General features: G+C 37.1%; 2 protein-coding genes across 3 annotated transcripts in view; one reads left to right on the top strand and one right to left on the bottom strand.

Moving 5' to 3' along the window:
- Positions 1–6,197: 6,197 nt before the first annotated feature.
- LOC121426709 (bifunctional coenzyme A synthase-like) lies at positions 6,198–16,513 on the bottom strand. 2 transcript variants are annotated; one of them, XM_041623082.1, is made up of 10 exons: positions 16,431–16,513; positions 13,992–14,307; positions 12,918–13,307; positions 11,951–12,171; positions 10,981–11,112; positions 10,140–10,326; positions 9,023–9,172; positions 8,268–8,365; positions 7,547–7,693; positions 6,198–6,875 (listed from the first exon to the last, which is right to left on the bottom strand). In XM_041623082.1, exons 2-10 carry the CDS (start codon positions 14,278–14,280, stop codon positions 6,804–6,806), a joined length of 1,686 nt encoding a protein of 561 aa, XP_041479016.1. In that variant the 5' UTR covers positions 14,281–14,307; positions 16,431–16,513; the 3' UTR covers positions 6,198–6,803. The 2 variants fall into 2 exon arrangements, with proteins under 2 accessions (XP_041479016.1, XP_041479017.1); XM_041623083.1 differs by lacking the exon at positions 6,198–6,875 and having other exon boundaries at positions 7,634–7,765.
- A 2,360-nt stretch (positions 16,514–18,873) lies between these two features.
- LOC121426949 (sterol regulatory element-binding protein cleavage-activating protein-like) overlaps positions 18,874–20,068 on the top strand; it is a 30,811-nt gene continuing 29,616 nt past the window's right edge. Inside the window, exon 1 of the mRNA XM_041623367.1 lies at positions 18,874–18,988. The gene's annotated coding sequence lies outside the window, so the exon portion shown is untranslated. The remainder of the gene's footprint in view (positions 18,989–20,068) is intronic.

Raw genomic sequence — 20,068 nt, 5'->3', positions numbered from 1 at the left:
TTGATATATAGAAGTCTCAGTGAAGTCTGGAGGACAATGGTAAGAAAAGGAGATCACTATCCAGCAAAATTAGAGGACGATGCGTTCCCCATTGCTTTCACATCTCCAAACCTTTTAAAATAATGACTTATTAATTAAAAAAATAATTATCGTAATCAAGATTGCAAACAAAAGCTTTTGAAGCAATTGATGGAACAGATTTCATTTCGGACAAACAAGAGATCAAACATTTCTTTCTATAATAATGTATAATAATGTAAGCTTTGATGGGGGCAGGTATTCTTGCTGTACAGTCTGGACTTAAATTATAGACATTGTGAAACCAACAATAAACGTTATATATTCAGATAATCTATTATATCATTGAATACTGTAAACTGGGATGGGCTGACATGCCTTGATAAAACCAATAAAATTAATTCGGTTTGATTTATTTTGGGAAAAATGGTAAATTGTATGCAACACATGCAATCATTTTTATATTCCTGGGGCCCATTCCCATAAAGAATTAGAACTATGGTGACTTTGCCATTATTGTTACTACCATGGAAACCTCGATTGTGATTGGCTGCTGAGCCCTGTTACCATGGTAGTTTCCATAGTAACAATGTATTTATGACATGGGCCCCTGGAATATAAATGTTTCCTGGAGAAGCATGAAGTGGGTACGGGGATAGAAAATGAAAATAAAATGACACATCAAGTAATTGCATCTGTAAGGCTACTGTCTGCTACAAACTTCTAAAATCAATGACTAAAACAAATGACCAATTGAGAGAGTGTGAGAAATCATACACAAACAAATTAGGTTTATTTTCAATTGATTATATTCATATATATATTTCATTTTATCATCTTTAGAATAATCATTTTTAATAATTTGGCTTACAACATACAACCATTCCAAATTCTCTTTGAGAACAAATATCAAACTTTAGAAATATTAAATTTTTATGAATACTAGGATGTCAGCATTAGATATTAAAAATGCTGAGAGATAATGTAGCAATTTGCAAAAATATGTCTCGGCTACATGTAATTTGCAATCCAACTAGTAATAGCCTTATTAAGTTTCATACCACAATAAAAAAAATGCTATAAAGGATTTCAAGAAAAATGTACATGTCTTTCCTTGCTCTATGTATTGATGAAACTGAAGGCTGAAATGCCTTGGGAGATATATTTTACATTCTTCATCAAAAAGATTATTGCAAAGGAAAACAAGTTGCAAGTTGAAAAGTGAAACTACACTTTATATCTGAAGTAGGTTATCACACTGATGAAGATCATATTGCACATTTGGTTTGAAACTCATAATCAAAATGATAATAACAAGAAAAAATAAATGGCATTGAATAACATTATGCTGCTGCACTAATGGTTGTGCTTTCAAGATGTTAATTTGCATTTTGTTTTCTAATTCTTTACAGAACAAGTTCACCCCAACAAAAAGTTGATTTGAATAAAAAGAGAAAAATCCAACAAGCATAACACTGAAAATTTCATCAAAATCGGATCATCAAACATGATGAATTACCATTGCTCAACATTTTATGGTCCAGTCAAGTTCGTCCAAATCGTCAAATCCGCAAAAATTGAAATAATGTACAATTCAAAAAACAAAAAACAAAAGAAACAGTGAGCGAGGGACACCATCGATTCTCTCATTTGCATGGGACTAAATTGTGAATACAACTACTTTGCGAAAAATAAGCAACACTTTAAATCGTCATATTTTTCTTATTATAAATCCGATTTTGATGAAATTTTCCGCATTATGCTTGTCTGATTTTTCTCTTTTGATTCAATCAACATTTTTCTTAGGTGGACTTGACCTTTAATACCTGACAATCAAATTGTGAGTTTCATCATTCTTGTTTTCACAGAAGATAACAGACTGCAAAATGCGTAGAATAAAAAAAAATCAATTCTTAAGAAAGTATACTATAATGAAAAAGAAAGTATATTATACTGACTAGGATTAAGAAGACAGAAATAATGACAAATTCAAAGATTGCAAAACCTCAAGGGGCCCGTTGCAGAAAGAGTTGCGTTTAAACGCAAGCCAAAAAATCAATCGCAAGTCCTAAATGCGCGCTTTAGATTGGTTGAAAACCAAGTTGCCCATGTTTTCTAGAGTTGCGATGATTGCAACTCTTTCCGCAACGGGCCCAAGATCATATTGAATGAGTCAAAATATGAGTGCAATATGACCTCAGTAGTCAATATTTTCTTATATTTGTAGAAGCCTAGTCGATACAACAGAATAGAACAGAATTAACAATAAAACAAATATCATAATTAAACCCTGATTTTAGTTGAAACATAGGCTCAAAATTATGGCATAAACAAGTAAAAGGTAAAAAAAACAAGTTGAGAAACTAGTTTAATAAACAAGTAACAAAACTAGAGAAACAAGTTTTTAAATATCCTAGCATTCACTCAAACGTGACAAGATCGTGTGTTTGAACTTTAACAGACGTGTATCAATCAGATATGATCATTTACATCTGGAACCAACATTTAACATCACTATTGAAGAGACATTATCAGTGCTCGAACCTCTGCATCAATTTGTAACTTCCCCAATGTCCCGGGGGAGGGGGGGGGCCACTTACATTGACGAGTGGATACCATGCGCGACCCAAAAAACACGTAAAAGGGATGTCTTTTTCACGATAGGACACGTTACGTACGTAACGTGATAAGGGTGTCGAAAACACAAAAATAATGAAAAAAGGGAATCTATTTTGCTACGAAAATTACGTGTTTAGGGTCGAATTTGCGGGGATGATAAAACAAAATTAAAATGTTTTATAAAGCATGTCCTTTTTGCCCCAACACTTCGTGTTTAGAGTCCGATTTGCGCGAGGTGTACATGTAGAAGGTTGGGTCGTACTAAACCAAATAAGGTAAAATAAACACTCCTATACTTGTTTAGGGGTTCATTTCAGTGAATATTTGCCAAGAGTATCAGTTTGCTTCCAATACTTGTTAAGGGTAGGGTTTCACACGCCAATACTTGTTAAGGGGTGCATTTTCAGAATATGGAAATTACGTGTTTAGGGTGCTTTTCGAGACCTTATGGTCGCGCATGGTATCCACTCGTGAATGGAAGTGCCCCCCCCCCCCGGGCCCAATGTACAGTGTAGCTAGAATTACAGGCGTATGCCACAAAGTCAAAGGGGAGCCACTGTAATTTATCAAGATGACTTAGGTGTGAAAGTCCAGGAATTTGTGCAGTTTTCTTTCACTTACAAATATGAAAAACATACGCAACAGAAATTTGAAGCTGACCATCTCACATTTGAAATCTAAACATACCAATAGATAGGTGGGACATACTTGCTTGACTTAGTCAAAGTACTGAATACATTAATATTTCCTTGCATAGGACAGACCTTGTAAAAAACTACCATTCAAATAAACAAGGATGAAGCATTCATACATTGTATAATTCATCACCGAATAACAAAATAAGCCTTAATACGAAGTTCTCTACCGAGTTCAATGTAGAGAGCTTCAAGTCCGAATAAACTACACAATCCGACTACGATGCGATTTGTGAACAGTATTATGCTAGGAACACTGAAATCAGAATTTTGCTTTGCTGCAAGCATTGTGGTCAAGGTAAAGTACAAATCTGCTTCAAGTCACATCCGATAATGATGTCAATACGATTTGAAATTTACTTTGCATTTATTCCTCACTATAGACTGGAATTTCAAATTTAGTATTCATACCACTATTCATAACTTTGATCATTTAGATATCATAGGGTGGAATGTTCATAAGAAATGCTATTACAATTTCTTTGAAAATCACATCCCAGCAGATCGTGTAGTGTCTGCTGGGCTTAAGATTTCACAACCCAGTCCATGATGAGGAATTAATCTTTTCTCCAAGTAACGGTGAGCTCTATTTCTTATTCATGCACAGTAAAGATGATTTACTCAAAATCACAAGATTCTGCCTCATCAATGACAAATCTAGAGCTCCCCAATAAGCAGGGTATCTGAAGGAGAAATAGGTGACATATTCACAGGAGCAACTCCTTCCTTTAAACAACCTACAAGTGCTAGTAAATCATGTTTAAAAAAAACTTATGGTAGACTGTCACAAGCTGAAACATTGCATAGGACCAAGCTCATCGCAAAAACTCTCTTACCTACATTTTTTTTAAGTCATCAAATTTCCAATACACCTATACAACTCAAGGAATATCAGATCCTGGTACTAATAAAAAGTTCATTAAATTTTGGAATGCACGAGTAGTTAGGCAAATGAGTTGTATCGTTCTTTTAACACAATCCACTATTCATCGCTTCCCTATAACTTATTAGGCATAGGGGAAACAAAACTTGCAGGTACAGTACTAATTTTCATTAATAACAAAACATACTATGTACATGCACCAATTTCCATCATCATTACATGTACGTAGCTACATATACCAGGTGGGTGTTTCATAAAGCTGTTCTTGTGATAAATGATGTATTCATTGGCAATGGGCGCGTATAAGAAAGGATCACCAGTCGTTCTTAAAGTCGCTCTTAACTTACGAACAGCTTTATGAAACGGCGCCCTGATATTACATTGTCTAAATGGAAAGTATTGTCTATAAAACCTCTTACATACACACCTTTAAGTTCCACGTTTTTTTTCCAGTGGAAAATCAAGCCCCTTTTTTTTATCTCCCACCATTTCATAGTGTTGTAACACAATAAATTAAAACTACTAGCCAAATAAACATTTAACCATCCACTTGTCTGGATAAGGTAACTCTGGTAATCTATCCCTATGTGAGTCAATAGTTCATCATGAAATTTGAAGGAGGTATTAATCACAAATTCATCAGATGCATGTTGGATCAAATGAGACTCTATTTATTAGCAAGGGTCTTAACCCTCAATTTAACTAGTGAATACTCCTACTACATGTACATGAATTATAAGCTATAACACTACAGTTAGGAACCCCAATTTTACAGCAGCATGAATATCAATTAACTTGAAATTGGTAGAGTTTAAGTTTAGTAATTGCGCTACACTGTAAAGTCAAAGTAGAAACATGCAGTGCTCAGAAATATTTGTTTCTTAAACTGCCTGATACCAATGCAGTTATGATTATCGTGAATATAATTATGATTATTATGTTCTTTAAGTCTTGAGCATTTGTATTTGAGATTTACACATAGTTTTGTCACTCTAGCAGCAATATATGCATTGCATAAAATAAAGGCACATTAAATATAATATTTCCCATCACCATATATACATGTATAAATTTCTCTACATTCATTTTTGGACAACCATTAAACATGGCATGAATATGACACCAACTATTCCACATATTACGAAACTAATATACATGGATAATTCCAGCTGTTACAGATACAATATTCAGTTTTGAAGCACCATTATTAAAAATTTACAGAATTTCTTTCCAAGTTTATCAGACACAATTAACTTTCAGCAAATTCATTCAATAATTTTTACATATACTTTCAAAAGTTGTAGAGAAGTGCACTTCTTATGCATCGTGAACATGACATTCATAGTCATGTGGATTCTTTTCCACATGACAATGTTTAAAGTGGTGTCGGTGAAATACATACATCATCGCACTGACTTATTGCATGTTTTACATGGAGCTCCATGGTAATTTCATTACTAGTACTTATTACAGCATCATATAGTATTATTCATTTTCAAATGTGTGTTAGGAATACTGGCATTGTGATTTGTTACAAGAAAATTCTCTAAAGAAATTAACACCAAATAGCTCTCTGGAAGTACAGGTCGGATGATTGTGTTTGATAGTCAACTATCGTGAGATCATAGAGATATTTTACTTTAAAATGGACAATGACATGTTTTGCATAGTCTGGGACCCATAACACAAAATGATTTATTTTGAATTTGTCTACTACCATTTGTTCTATCAATAGTTCATCTTCTAACCACATGATCTACTTTCATTTAGTCTTATGCCATTCCGTCTAATAACCAGTTGGTCCAATAGCCATTTAGTCCAAATACCATTTGGTCTAATTAAACGTAAGTGTTAATTGTGCAAAATGAATGAAAAGAAAATGGGTATTAGACCAACTGGCTATTAGATGAAATGGTAATAGACGAAATGGTGATCAGACGAAGTGAAGATTGGACCAAATGGTTATAGGACCAAATGGTTGTTAGACGAAATGTTGATGGACAGAATGGCATTAGACAAAATGAAGGTAGACCATGTGGTGAGTGGACGAATTGGCAAAGTTACCCACAAATCTTAGTAATGATCGTAGAACATTTTTCTACGATCGATTCCACTGACTAAAATGTACAATTAATCGTGAAAATCAAGTGTACTATTAATTCCTAACCTTTGTGTTATGAGATCCAGGTCTGTAAAATTGGCTTGACTATGGCGATTTATGCAGAAAGTCAAATTATGCGGCCTTAACTGTGTTTAAGTGAGATGTTGGGTGCAATAAACAGATTTTAGTAGTATTACAACAGAGAAATTTCCGATAATTCCAATCAGACCTTTGAATGTTAAAGAAGTTGCCTCTGACCCAGTCTGCACCTTTGAATGTTAACATGATCTAAAATATCATCATCTTCATCAAGAGTTTGAACCACAAATATTACCTTGTTACATCATGAACATTGTTGAGTTTCCTTCATTCGTTTCCACATCAATTGTTTACCCTCTTTGGTCCCTTGATAAAAGGAGCTCCCCTAAAGTAAGGATGAAACTTTCTTTAACCTCAGCTCTACAGAAGGAGTTTAAAAAGGCTTGTTTCATAGCTTAGGTTGCTCAGGTTTACTAGATTCCTGAATACGTGACTGGAGACCCGACCAAGCTCTCTCAACCTGAAAGAACAACATAGCTTGATGTTATAGATAAGACTTATAACAAAAGTGAAAACTGGATGGGGCCTTTAAAATGACAAGATATAAAATCAATATTTAGGATTGATAATGATTTTTATTACAGGGTTTGCCATAGACCTACAATTGCAATCATTTGTTGTTGTTTTTTTTGGTTGAATGGATGTTTAATGTTACAGATACTTATTGGAGTAGAGAAAGGTACCTGATGCTTAATTGGAAGGATAATTTTTTTTTCTTAATGTCTACTCTTCCCTGCCTGTGTCCACTCTGTGACATAACGATCCATGGAAGTTGAAACTTTATGCAGATGTTGGCTTTGGAAGAAGTGGTGGGCGAATCAAAATAGGGTATGTTGATATGGGCATGTGCTGATGAGGGATGGTGGACATGTGTTGAGAAGGGCTTTTGAGATCAGGGTGGGTGGTTCGAGGAGGGGACGGCCAGAGACAAAAGGAAGGAGAAGTGGAGGAAGGGAGTATGAAGTTTGGGTCGAGGATGGAAGATGCAATAAATCATGCAGAGTGGACAGAGGATATGAAGGTGATAGCCAAGAGTGTGAGGAGAATCCGGCCACCCCCATTCAACAGAGATTAAAACAAATCTAAAATCTTGGACTAAAGACTTACTAATCTAGGTGTTAAGGTGTTTACCTGTTTCTGTGTGATTTCTGGTTCCCAGATAGTACATAGGACTACATTGCTCCTAGCGATTCTTTCTTCATTGGTCATCTGAGATTCTATCCTCTGTAGAGCCCGCTCTTCAACCAGACCATCCCGATCCATGATCCGCTGTACTGCCTGCCAGACATAGCAACAGATATGTGCACTTGGTTCAATGAAGCTCATTTATTTCATCCAACTGCCAAGATACTAAAATAAAAGTCTTCAGTCATCACCAAGTCACAATAGCTCACTCTGTGGGGTTTCGGATTCCGGTAACCCAGGTTCGTTTCTCACTTGGTGTGCTAGTGCCCTTTGGTAAGGCATTAATCCTCATCACCAGGTCCCTCAGAGAGGACCTTAAGCCATCGGTCCTCTGGTTACTTGCTTAAAAGCATTCATGTTTCCTCAGCAATCAGGGAAAAAATCACCACCAACGTACCAAAATTTGACGTCAGTGCTAGGCCTCCACATGAATTCTAGCATGCAATACACGAGACTCTTAAAAATGAAGTCTATTTCTCATTATTCTTTACAAAATTCCAAAATCCTACACCCCATACTCATGCTTGGGTACATAATAATCCACAAATCTTAATTGCTGTAAGCCAGTTTCTTTGACATTTTAATGTCACAACAAGAAAAATCTTATATTTATGATTTTGGATCCTTCATTCCTTCCCTTCCTTTGAATGAATAGATAAATATTTACCTCTGTCTTTGGAATAATACATGTCCATACTTCATGAGTGAATTGATCCCAGTCTGCTTCTAATAGTACTGCAGCATCTAGAATGCATATTGATTTACCTGCAGAAACAAAAATGGTAGAGAATATGATACATTTGTAAAATTAATAAAGTTCAACAAGATATTGAGGGGAACAACAAAATTAAGCCAGCAGTAGTATAAAAATGTCCAAATTCTTTAGACGTAGGTAATTATCGTTTTAAGGGCTTTATTTTTGACATTCCTCAAATTAGCCCCAAGCAATATTACAATTACCTATAGCAACATATAATGTAGGTATAATGTGTGATTCAAATAATGCCTCTTTGTATGTTGGTTTCATCTGTTCATTTATTCAGACAGGTATTTAATCCAGGCTCAACGACTGTGACACATGTCACTTCATGCCTACAGTTCTGCACATTTGAAAAACCTGCTAGCACAGGATGAGATAATGGATCAATGTTGCCCACAATATTTCTGTAGTTGTTTATGTGGAAAACCAAACAAGGGCAATACAGAATATATTACCCTCCCCGATTCAGATTTGTGCTAGTGTGCAAAATAATGCTGTATACTTTGCTGGTGAAACATCTCAATTAACTGTACATTTTTATGTTATTGTAATGGTCATGGCTCAAATTTGGTTAAATTCAAACATGCTTTTGCTATATTCTTTTCAACAGATTTTATGAAATTAAGTGTATGTCAAAGTTTGAGGATAATGATTAATCTTACCCTGTGTAGTATACTCATCAATCTGAGTTTGAGCTAGTCTTTGGATTGAGGGCCAAACTATTTTATTAAGAGCCTGTAGTCTAGCAGGGTTAGAGAATACTTTTGGTCCAAGTACTGCTCTGTTTATTCTACCATCTTCACCAAGTACATCTGCAAAAAAAAAGAAGGTTTACAGACAGAAATTTTAATAATTTGATTTCAATAATGATTATTTAATACATCAATACAACAACATCTTTATAGTCCATCAAAAGGAAAGTTGTTCACAGGTGACATCACACATATCTGTCGCATTGCCAATATGAGGATCTCAATAGCATTAGTGATCGCAATATTGAAATGCTCATAACTTTCTCATCATTTGTCCGATCTTTCTCAAACTTTCTTTGATCTTATTCTTAGATTTTTCTCTTTCCACACAAACCCACTTGTTCCAAGGGTTTCATTCCCCTTTAAGTGTTCTTATTACCTTGGTCATGGGATCCTGACATGCCTACCACAATGCATGCATTTTCTCCATTCCTTCCTAATCCTCCCTCTATTCTGAACCAAGATTCCTATAACAACCCTTAGTCTTAGCCAAATACACATATCATCTTCAGATAGGCAGGAACAAATGTAGGGTCGAAGCTTAACATACACACTAAATTGCTCAGGAATTCATGGAAGCAATGTGAAAGCCAAGTGAAGTTGGGTTTACCTTGACCAAACTCTTCAATGACCTGTTGATGTGCTAGCATCCCTGGCTCATATGCCCGATGACCAAACTCTTCCATGATCTGTTGATGTGCTAGCATCCCTGGTTCGTATGCCCGATGACTTAACTTACCTTGACCAAACTCTTCTATGATCTGTTGATGTGCTAGCATCCCTGGTTCGTATGCCCGATGACCTAACTTACCTTGACCAAACTCTTCAATGATCTGTTGATGTGCCAGCATCCCTGGTTCGTATGCCCGATGACTTAACTTACCTTGACCAAACTCTTCAATGATCTGTTCATGTGCTAGCATCCCTGGTTCGTATGCCCGATGACTTAACTTACCTTGACCAAACTCTTCAATGATCTGTTGATGTGCTAGTGTCCCTGGTTCGTATGCTTAATAACCTAACTTACCTTGTCCAAACTCTTCAATGATCTGTTGATGTGCTAGTGTCCCTGGCTCGTAAGCTCGATGACCTAATTTATCACAGTCTATGATGGCTGCACCAAGGCCCTCAAGTCTTCTACACACCGATGACTTCCCACTGGCAATACCACCAGTTAGACCAATGATGTATGGAATGGGTTTCTCCCCTACGATCTGCAAAGTAAAAAGAAAAGGTTATACAGTGCATATCGGCAAGAGGGTTGCTCCCTTCTTCCTCAGCTCTTCATTGATACCTCACTCAAAACTCTGACTATTGTCCCAACTGACCAAATAAACTGAACTGTAAAACAACAAACACAGGCTCCATTTATTCATAGTTTCTGGAAATGGATGAAGAGCTGAAATAAATGAATAATTTCATGCACACCCCACACTATTTTGTCACTCAACATGGCAATGTTGCAAAGAAATTTTGAAGGCTATGAAAGTTTTGAAAGATCAAATCAGCCTTCTTCAATAGGCTCTAAAACTCATTTTAAGTTATGCATGATACTTTTTACTTCCTTGATAGCATACATGCAATACTGAGAGACACAGGCATTAAAGTTTTATATTTGGGAGGCAAGGCAACATTTCCAATGAGCACATTTTAAACCACAGCACAAAATCAAGAAACTAACAGCACATATACAATATTCAAGAAGGCCGGCATAAGGGACACTGATGCCTGACAAAATGATTGGCCCGAGATTAGTTTAAACCCTGGTGATATTAATCCAAACAAAAGCCTTCCATGAAATTGTATTGCCTCAACATCAACACCATCGATCGATATCATACTAATTTATAGGAAATGGATTTACAAACCTTTGTTGGTTTTAGTAGCTTGCCAAGCAGTCTAGCTCTGGTGGAAGATGAACTAACTTTGGCTTCTTCGTGTTCAGCATGGTTCTGGTCTGGTACAATATCAATTGAATGGATGGCAAGTTCAGACATATTCTGCAAAGGAAAGATAGAAAGACCTGAAATTTACATTCATAATCAACACTTAATTGAAGAAAAGGTAGTCTTTCATTCTTCAGATATAAGGAACATGTATTCAATTGATGCAGCTTCTTATTTCTTTTTTCCTTTTTTTCTTCTATTATATTGCATACTTACATAAACTTGCTGATTAAGAATTATCACTCATTATAATGCCTCGTCACCTCCTTTAAAAATTGACATCACTGCAATGATATTTGCACATATTCCACTCCCTGGGTGAGTATTAAAGCAAAGCAGCAACAACACTAAGCAGAGTTCCTTTACTCTAAAGCATGCATAACATTTGCAATAGCGTTTCATACGCAAGTATTTTCATTATGAGCACTACACACCATACACCATCCCGGCAAAACACATTTGGAAATTCCACAATTTTGACTGCCTTGGAAAGAGTAGACGATTCTTCACCAACATAGAAAAAGAAAATGCAGGCATTTGTGTATATACTGTAGAAGAGAGTCATCACTTCTGAAGGTTTCCATGGCGAAGAAGAACAGTGTAGTAGGTTTCACGATACACCATCATGTATCTTTCTTGGGCAAGTGTTGGTCCTGAAAACTTTGACAGAGTATATAAGGCCTGCTTTTACTAACTTTGCTCATTCTCCTGAAGACGACAAGAACACACTCGGCGAAATGTTGAGATTGGGTGGTCCTTTTCAGGACCAACACTTGCCAAAGAAAGATACATAGTGTACCGTGAAACCTACTACACTATAAGAGAGTCATAACTTCTTTCATGGAATCTAACGACACATAACTGAAGACGACAAACGAAAGAGGAAATATACCTTTTCAACCCTACGTTTATTGACACTGTCTCCTCCCTTCCTAGTTTCCTCACTAACAACAATGCATTCTATATCAGGGACCGTGATACTAGGACCGTATGGATCTGTGATTGGTACGACTGCTTCACTGTGTAGTAAACAAGGCTTCACATCTTTGATGAAACCAGTGACATCTTCCAAACGTTGTTTGAGAGGTAGGATAAGCTCCATTAAGGTTTTCTCTATTAATGAAAAAAAAAAAATATTATTCAATATTGGATATTTCAGTACGTATTAACAGTGACTAATACTTGTAGTTAATTGTAAAGTTAACAAGACTTCATATGTTTTTATGATCCTAGTGTCTTCAAAGACAAGATACAATTTAATATACTCATATTGACATTTTTACATCACTCGAAAGATTCAGAGTACTTCCTTCTTTCTGGCCCATCACTTCATTTTTTCCTGGGCAGAGAGTGAAAAATGCCTATCAGTGTTGAGTGTCTTAAGACGGCAGTGATTGTGTCTTGTGTCCATGGCCGTACACAGACATTTTGTCCGCCGGGGGGGGGGAGGACGGGGAGCAATGCGATCAAGCTTGTCAAAGGGGTGCCTTTGCATTTTCAAAAGTGATCATGAATGATTTTGGGCACACTTTTGGTGAATTTTATGAACAATTTAAGTTAAAAAAAAGTGTAAAGCTCTCCAAAAAAAATTTTTTAATGGGGGGGGGCAACTGCCCATCACTACCCCTCCCATTGTGTAAGGCCACATTTATGTCTGATCTCTGTCTTGGTCTTAATGTCTTGGGCTCCATTTCATGTGACTGTGGCCAAGACATCTGCAAGACACTGAAAAGGCACTCAATTTGGGCAAGTATACTCCTAAAGTTTCTTGCATTAGCAACAATCACAGAAACAGTGCAATGTAATGTATTGTGACAATTAAGAGTGGCTGTTAATAAAAACATTGAAATGTTGCTCACTTTCAAGCATCGGACCATCGGTAACCCCAACTGTGATCTTCTCTGTTGCCCTTAACGCTGACTCCGATAACAGTATCTTGTGGCCTGCATGCAGCCTGTCGAAGGTTCCACCAAGACAAACATGGCGGTACGTCTTGAAAACACTGTCTCCTTGACCTTGTATTGCCATTGTTGCTTCTGTCCCTGAGGATGTGGCCAGTCTTGCAGTTGATCCAGCTGTGTTGGAACTTGTCTCATCAGTAGAAGGTGAGGTAAAGAGTTTTTCCACTGGAGGTTCTGGCGGTATAACGATCCATTGTGATAGATGTCTCAGAATCTGATCTGATGGCAGAAGACTATCTGTCATCACCAGCTGGGGGGACGAGCTGAGAAGCTGAGGGCGGCTCGGTACTGTGAATTAAGGAATGGAATATCTCAATAAAACACATGTCCAACACATTGTCAACTTTCAGAATAATAATCATAATAATAATAGCCAATTTTTATAAAGCGCTTTTCCCAGAATGGCTCAAAGCAAGTTACAGCATATTACTACCCCGGTCATTGGATTCATTTCAATCCCGCACGAAAAGTTCACAATTTCCACTCCCTGGGGAGCATTCCTTGCATTCATCGCAGCCTCGTTATGGCGCTGGCAAAATCAAACATACAATATCTTTCGCATCCTACCGGGTACCCATTTAGCACCTGGGTCGAGAAGTGGCAAAGTGTGGATTAAAATCAGATTTAGCCAATTTGTCGAAGTAGATGACATATGCTGCCTGACTGTATGTAAATCTACTGCTAGGTAAGATCTGATCTACAATAGAAAAAAATAAACAGGCCACATGACCCCCCCCCTCTCTCTCTCTCTCTCTTCTTAATCCAGCCAAATCTTTTGAACTCCTACAACTTGTCTGGCTTTCTCATTCATTGAACAATTTTCAAAAGAATCTGACACCTATTCTCTTCAAAAGTGTTTTTATGCTATGTACTTAAAAAAAATTATAGCCCTGTGAAACCACTAGAATGTGTCAAAATGAATTGATTGAATCATATTGTATCTTTAAAAATGTAGGGAATTAAATCATTCACCTGAAGGAGTGACGGCCAAGTTGCTTGAGATATTACTGAGTAAGATCCTGACATCAAGAGAATGGTGTGAGTTCCCAGAGTAGGAGTAAACCTGTGTGATGAAACTGGCAAGCTCCTTTGAGACAGGGAACGGCAGAGAGGAACCATTCTCTGTGATTTCTAGTCCAGGTTGAATTTGGACATACAGGACTCGTTGTATGCTCTTTGCTGCACTAGATAGGATGATCTGAATGCGTTGACGGAGCTGATTTAACGGAGCAGTAAGAAGAAGAATGCCTGTCTGAGCCATTTTCTTAACTCAGCACTGCCAAGTAACCTTAAGATAAACAAAAAATGAAATATCATTCCAATCATTTCTTCAGTTCATCAATATCATAAAATTTCAACAGGTTAAATGAAATGAGGGTGACCGTGTTATATAATTCAGGTCATTCATGAAAATAGACTTAGTGATGTAAAGGCAGAGTCATGACATTGTTCAAGTCTATGCCATCATAAGCAGAATAATCTCCAAATATTATCTAATTAATCGAACATTTGAATTTCAGCCACATCGGGCATTGGGACCAGCTCTTGTTTTAATCTCTGCCCGATCTACATGTTGACTTCAAGCTGGCGCGCTGATTCTAAATCCTTTACAGAGCTTGGATCAAAAAGATTGATTTAATAGCTGTCTTTTCTTTACTCGTTGAATGGGAACCAGCGTGGAAAATTATCCAGAGTTCAAGCTGGTTCCCATTTTGAAGAGTAGAGTAACCTAGTTTACTAATGAGATTTATTTTGTCAGTGATGATTCTGAGAGATGACTCTCACCAGTAAGAGCTGTTTTATTTATTTTACCCATGGAAATGGGATCTTGCATATATAATTCAGGAGAATTTTCCATATATAGCTGGTCCCCATTTTGAAGAGTAGGTATAAAGACAGATTAAAGGTATTGTTTAACTTTGAGCAGCCGATTTTAAAAAATTCTCAAACCAAGATGAAACATGTGTACAAGTGCATGTATTAGAACTAATGATGCATGAAAACAACCATTATTGAGAATGAAAAGCTAAAACTACAAGGCAAACCCGATTTTGTAAATAGGCATCTTACAGATGCCTAAATAGTACACATAATTGTATGGGATGAAATTAAGATGGTGTTCCGGTCACTTTATATTTCAATTTTTGAAGCACTAAATAATTATTTTCGAACGCATTTTTTTCTGGGCTTCATTTTTGTAACATATCACAGACACAGGTGACAAGTGTGACCTTCTAGCTCAGATTTTTTTAAAGTCAAACCAATCACTTTAAATGAGATTTACTTTATCAGTGATGATTCTGACAAAATTTCACTAGTGAACTGTCTTTATATCTAACTTGTGAAAATGGGAACCTGCATACAATTAAATTCTGGAGAATTTTTAATAGCTGGTTCCAATTTTCACAAGTAGACATAAGTTTGTTAAAATGATTCATCTCCATGTATACTTTGTTTTTCTAATTCTTCTGGAAATAGTACAGGCCACCGTCTGGTGTAATGTTGTACTGGTGTTTGTGATTGTTTGTTTGTGATCTAGTATTAGTGAACTGATTTTGTAATAAAATTTTTAATGTTGTGAAAGTGGCAGAGTGGTTTTCAAGAGCAGGGAAATGTGGGGCAGTAGAACTAGGACTAACATAGTAGGTGGATTAATTACAAAATTATAATTCCACGCCCCAACCTTCCCCAGCTTGCGCAAATCGGACTCTTATTTCTAAACACCTAGACCTAGATCTAGATGTTGGAGGAAAAAGGGCATCCTTTATAAAACATTTTAATTTTTTTTATCACCCCCACAAATCTGAACCTAAAGTTGTATCTTTCCTAGCGAAATAGAGACCCTTTTTTCTTTATTTTTGTGTTTTTGACATTTATGTACGTAACATGACATAAACATGCCCTATCTTGAATTGGGGGTCGCGCATGGTATCCACATTCCACTCGTCAATGTAAGTGCCCCCCCCCCCCCTCCAGCTCATGCCAAGCCCAAGACAAGACTCAAGTGCACCTGTACTCACTCATTCAATCATGAACAAGGTTATGCCTGTACTGGGCCCTAGCCTAGGCCTAGCAAGGAGATGCCCAGCGCATTGAGACTGAGAGCCAGCTGCGGCCGGCCCAAGGCGCCCGGGTCGGGTCTGCGCCCCCGTCTACAGTTGCAGTTCCACACTGCCTGGCACTGCCGCGCCACAGTACCAACTACGGTACCGGTACCACTGCCCTGGAGTTGGGCGTTGCAGCGATCACACACACACAAACTAAACAGTTATAATTCAGTTTCCAGACCAAAACCGTCATCAATAGCCAACCAACAATTTTCCAAATATCTCATAGTTTGTCATTCTATTTGAATTGATTATTATTTTCAGCAGATTCTTCAGTAAACAATGTTAATAAGGAAATAGTTACCTCACGAATTAGGCCGACTTTCACGTCTTTGATTTACCGTATTTTCCAACCTTCAAACAAAAAATGAAAAGGGGGAAAAGGATGTTATTATCTCGACCACTGGACCCGCCCCTCTTTTTGTTTCTACATAAAATAATTTAACTTCCTTATAAAAATACACATCCCTCGTCAAGTCAAGCTTGAGTGAACATGCATAAAAGATCATCATACATGTACACAAGTTTTCGATCACTATTTCTGCCGAAGATTGTTTTGCTTTGTCACTTTCTTTAATATGCCGTCGAAAATATGTGGTGAGTGAAGTAGTAGCACTCATAGTAATTATAATCAAAATCCCGGATCAAAATACACTAAAGGTTTTACAATTATGATTGCTTCATTAATGTAGATGTTATTTTTTGCATGTTATCTGTTTTTGTTTTTATTTACAGTATTTCTATCAGAATTTTAAAGAGATTTGATCATTTTATGTATAACAAGTTCGTTTTATTACAAAAAAACATGCTGTGTAACTGTAAATCAAATTAAGAATCTATGAAAGTTCGATGACTGCATGAGAATAGGCCTATATTGTTTTTTGGTATGCATGTATAAACAAGCCATGTGAGGACGTAGGCCTATAGCGCGTCTTAGGGCGAGCAAAAATCTATAAGATGAAATTAAAAGTCAATTAAGTCCTCCCCAGAAAAAAAATTGATTTTAATAAATAAAATCAAAAGTTCTAGCATAATGCTGAAAGTTTCTTCAAAATCTGATGTACAATAAGAAAGTAATGACACTTGACAGTTTCGATTATTTTTCACAAAACAATAATATGCGAACCTCAGACATGCAAGTGAGACAGTTGATGATGTCCTTCACATTATATTGGCTGCAGAAGCCAAAAAATGAAGGGGAGATCCCATGAGGAGATCCACCTGATAAAAGACAAGCCCCCCCCCCCAAAAAAAAGGTTATCAACCTAAATTTGAGCAGTGGATCACAAAACTTTTTTGACAAGCAAAAAACAAAAAAAAGTCATAACCCTAAATATTAGGGAGGACCACAAACACTTCAGGGGGGGGGTTCACGTGAATTTAGGGCCGGGGACGCAGCACGCAGGAAACAAAATTGACAAGCAAAAAAAGGTTATATCAACAACAAATTTAGGGGGACCGCCCCCCCCCCACCTCCAATGTAGGGGGAAAGGTCCCCCCCCCTCCGCTTCCGCCGCCTATGGTCCCTCACTCACTATATTTCTTTTGTTTTATTGTTTGAATTATACAATGGGCCTATTTCACAGATTTGACAATAATGCGACTTAAGGACCAAATTTACTGTAGGCCTACGTCATGCATTTAAAGCAACGATAATTTCAATGTTCAAAGAGGAATTAATCGTTGTTTCACTTGACAACTAGGAGAAAAATAGAATATTATTTCATATAAAAGAAACAGTGAGTGGATGACGTCATCAGTCTCCTCATTTGCATACTGACCGGGATGTATAGGACTACATCATAGCTGTTTTGTGAGATATGAAGCGAAACTTTAAAATGTCATTTTACATCCGATTTCAAATTTTCAGTCTTATGCTTGTTGGATTTTATCTTTTTATTCACATCAACATTTTGTTGGGGTGGACTGTCCTATGCTTTTCTATTTTCAAATTTTCGCCTCACGTCTTTATTATAATTTTTCTTTCTCCTCTTATCTTTATTTTTTTTCTTTCTTCCCACTTTTTCCTTCAATTGTTTATTTTTTTTACATTGATTTTCCTCTTTTTTTGTCGCCAATAGGGTGAGCCTGGTGATTGATCCGGTCCCCTGGATCAGCCAATAAAAAGAATCCCGGGGGCGGAAATGAAGACACCTCACCCAGTTGCCTTTAATATGGATACCCTTTTTTAGAAATTAATATTCACTTATTATCTATAGACCTCTATTTTTCAGTTTTTATAACGCTACAGAAAAAAAAAGTTGATCTCCATTTGCTTTTTTCGTGGTTATTGAGGATTTTTTTTAATCAATCGGTGCCTCATGCATTCAGTTTTAAATGGCCCTGAATATATATCATTGAGGCTCGTTGAGGTAAAACTTTTCAAGCAGACGTGACAGACGAAGGGGGCAGTGCAAGTTTTAATCCCTACACAAAATCGTATACGATTTTTACGAATGACTTGAGTATTTTATGGGGGGGGGCAATTAATGTCCACGGGCAAGACAATTTCTCCAAAAAGATTCACGACCATTTCCTCTCGTTTCATGCTCTTCCATCTTCCTATTTTTCGCTTTCTCATCGAAATATGAATTCTAGTTCATTACTTGAAAATCTTAGGTGCCATCGACCCTGCCCCCCAGCCTGTAACGCTAAGCTCTATAATAACTCGCTTTAAATTAATAATGCCAATGAAACAATCTACCCTTCGTTTCATTTATTGTTTTCATTAATCTGTCGATAGTTGGCGCTGTTGATGTTTTCCACTGTCGTCGAGTCTTTCGCAAATTTAGCAGTGAATTTTTCTGAGAGAAAAGGAGTTATCGTGAGCACTATAATTCGCTTTATCTGTATTATTAAGTCGTAAGTATATTAAATCGATTTATAAGTAAACTGTAACTTGGTGTACACTTGAGTATGTGATTAGAGAGTTGTTGTTTTTCAGTCAAGAGAGTTGGGAGTAAGGTTAGCGCCCAGTCCTTACCCGTTACCGACTCGCGTTTGTCGCTAGCCTAATGATGTCATTCGCCTCCGCGCGCCGTATACAGTATGAGCGTCTATTGAGAATAGCAGGCGGAGTCGATTGGGCGGAATACACTTTCGTATCCCAGACAAAATGGCATTATCATGATATTGGGATCTTCTGAACCTTCTGAAGTTTACACCGGCAGGGCAGTAGTCTGCAAATCGCCAGCGTGCTGCTCACGTGTGGGTTAGAGTGTTGCTCTAAAACTTTCTACTGATGTTTTGTTTTTTATATCAGGATTCAAGTCATTCCAAGCTCTGATTGTTCTTGGAAAGAATGAGTTTTTGTAAGTATCTGTCCGGGCAAATGGCACTTCTATGCGAGTACCACTATTATTCCTTGTCTCTCTTGTCGAGATCAAGTTAATGTATTCCTCTTTGTTTATATCAACATTATTATTCTGGATTTTGTACATCATTGCCAGTCTGTTCTTTTCCCTTCTACTTTCCAGCGTATCGAGTTGGAGGTCTTTTAACATTCCACTAACGCTACTTTCACGGCTATAATCACCACAGCAAAAACGGGCTGCCTTTCGTTGAACCCCTTCAAGAGTTCTGATTTGATCAGCTTTATAAGGATCCCATGCACAAGTGGCGTACTCTAATACTGGTCTGACTAACGATTTATAGGCTATGACTTTGACATCCCTTGGACAGAACCATAGATTTCTTCGTAGAAAGCCAAGGGTTTTGTGGGCTTTGTTAGCTGTTTTATCCACTTGTTCCCTCCATGTTAGTTTATTGTCCAGCTGAACCCCCAGATAAGGATGGGACGTTGCCTTTTCTAGCACCTGTCCACAAAAAATATAGTCCCTGAGAGGAGGCGATTTCTTCTTAGATACTGCCAAGACGGTGCACTTTGAAGGATTGAAGCTCATTTTCCATGTACTTTGCCATTTTTCCAGCAACCGAAGATCA

The sequence above is a fragment of the Lytechinus variegatus genome, chromosome 13 (assembly GCF_018143015.1).
Source record: "Lytechinus variegatus isolate NC3 chromosome 13, Lvar_3.0, whole genome shotgun sequence".
In the NCBI taxonomy this organism is placed as follows: Eukaryota; Metazoa; Echinodermata; class Echinoidea; order Temnopleuroida; family Toxopneustidae; genus Lytechinus; species Lytechinus variegatus.
Note: the sequence above shows the minus strand (reverse complement) of the source record. Positions and strands in the feature narration are given on the sequence as shown.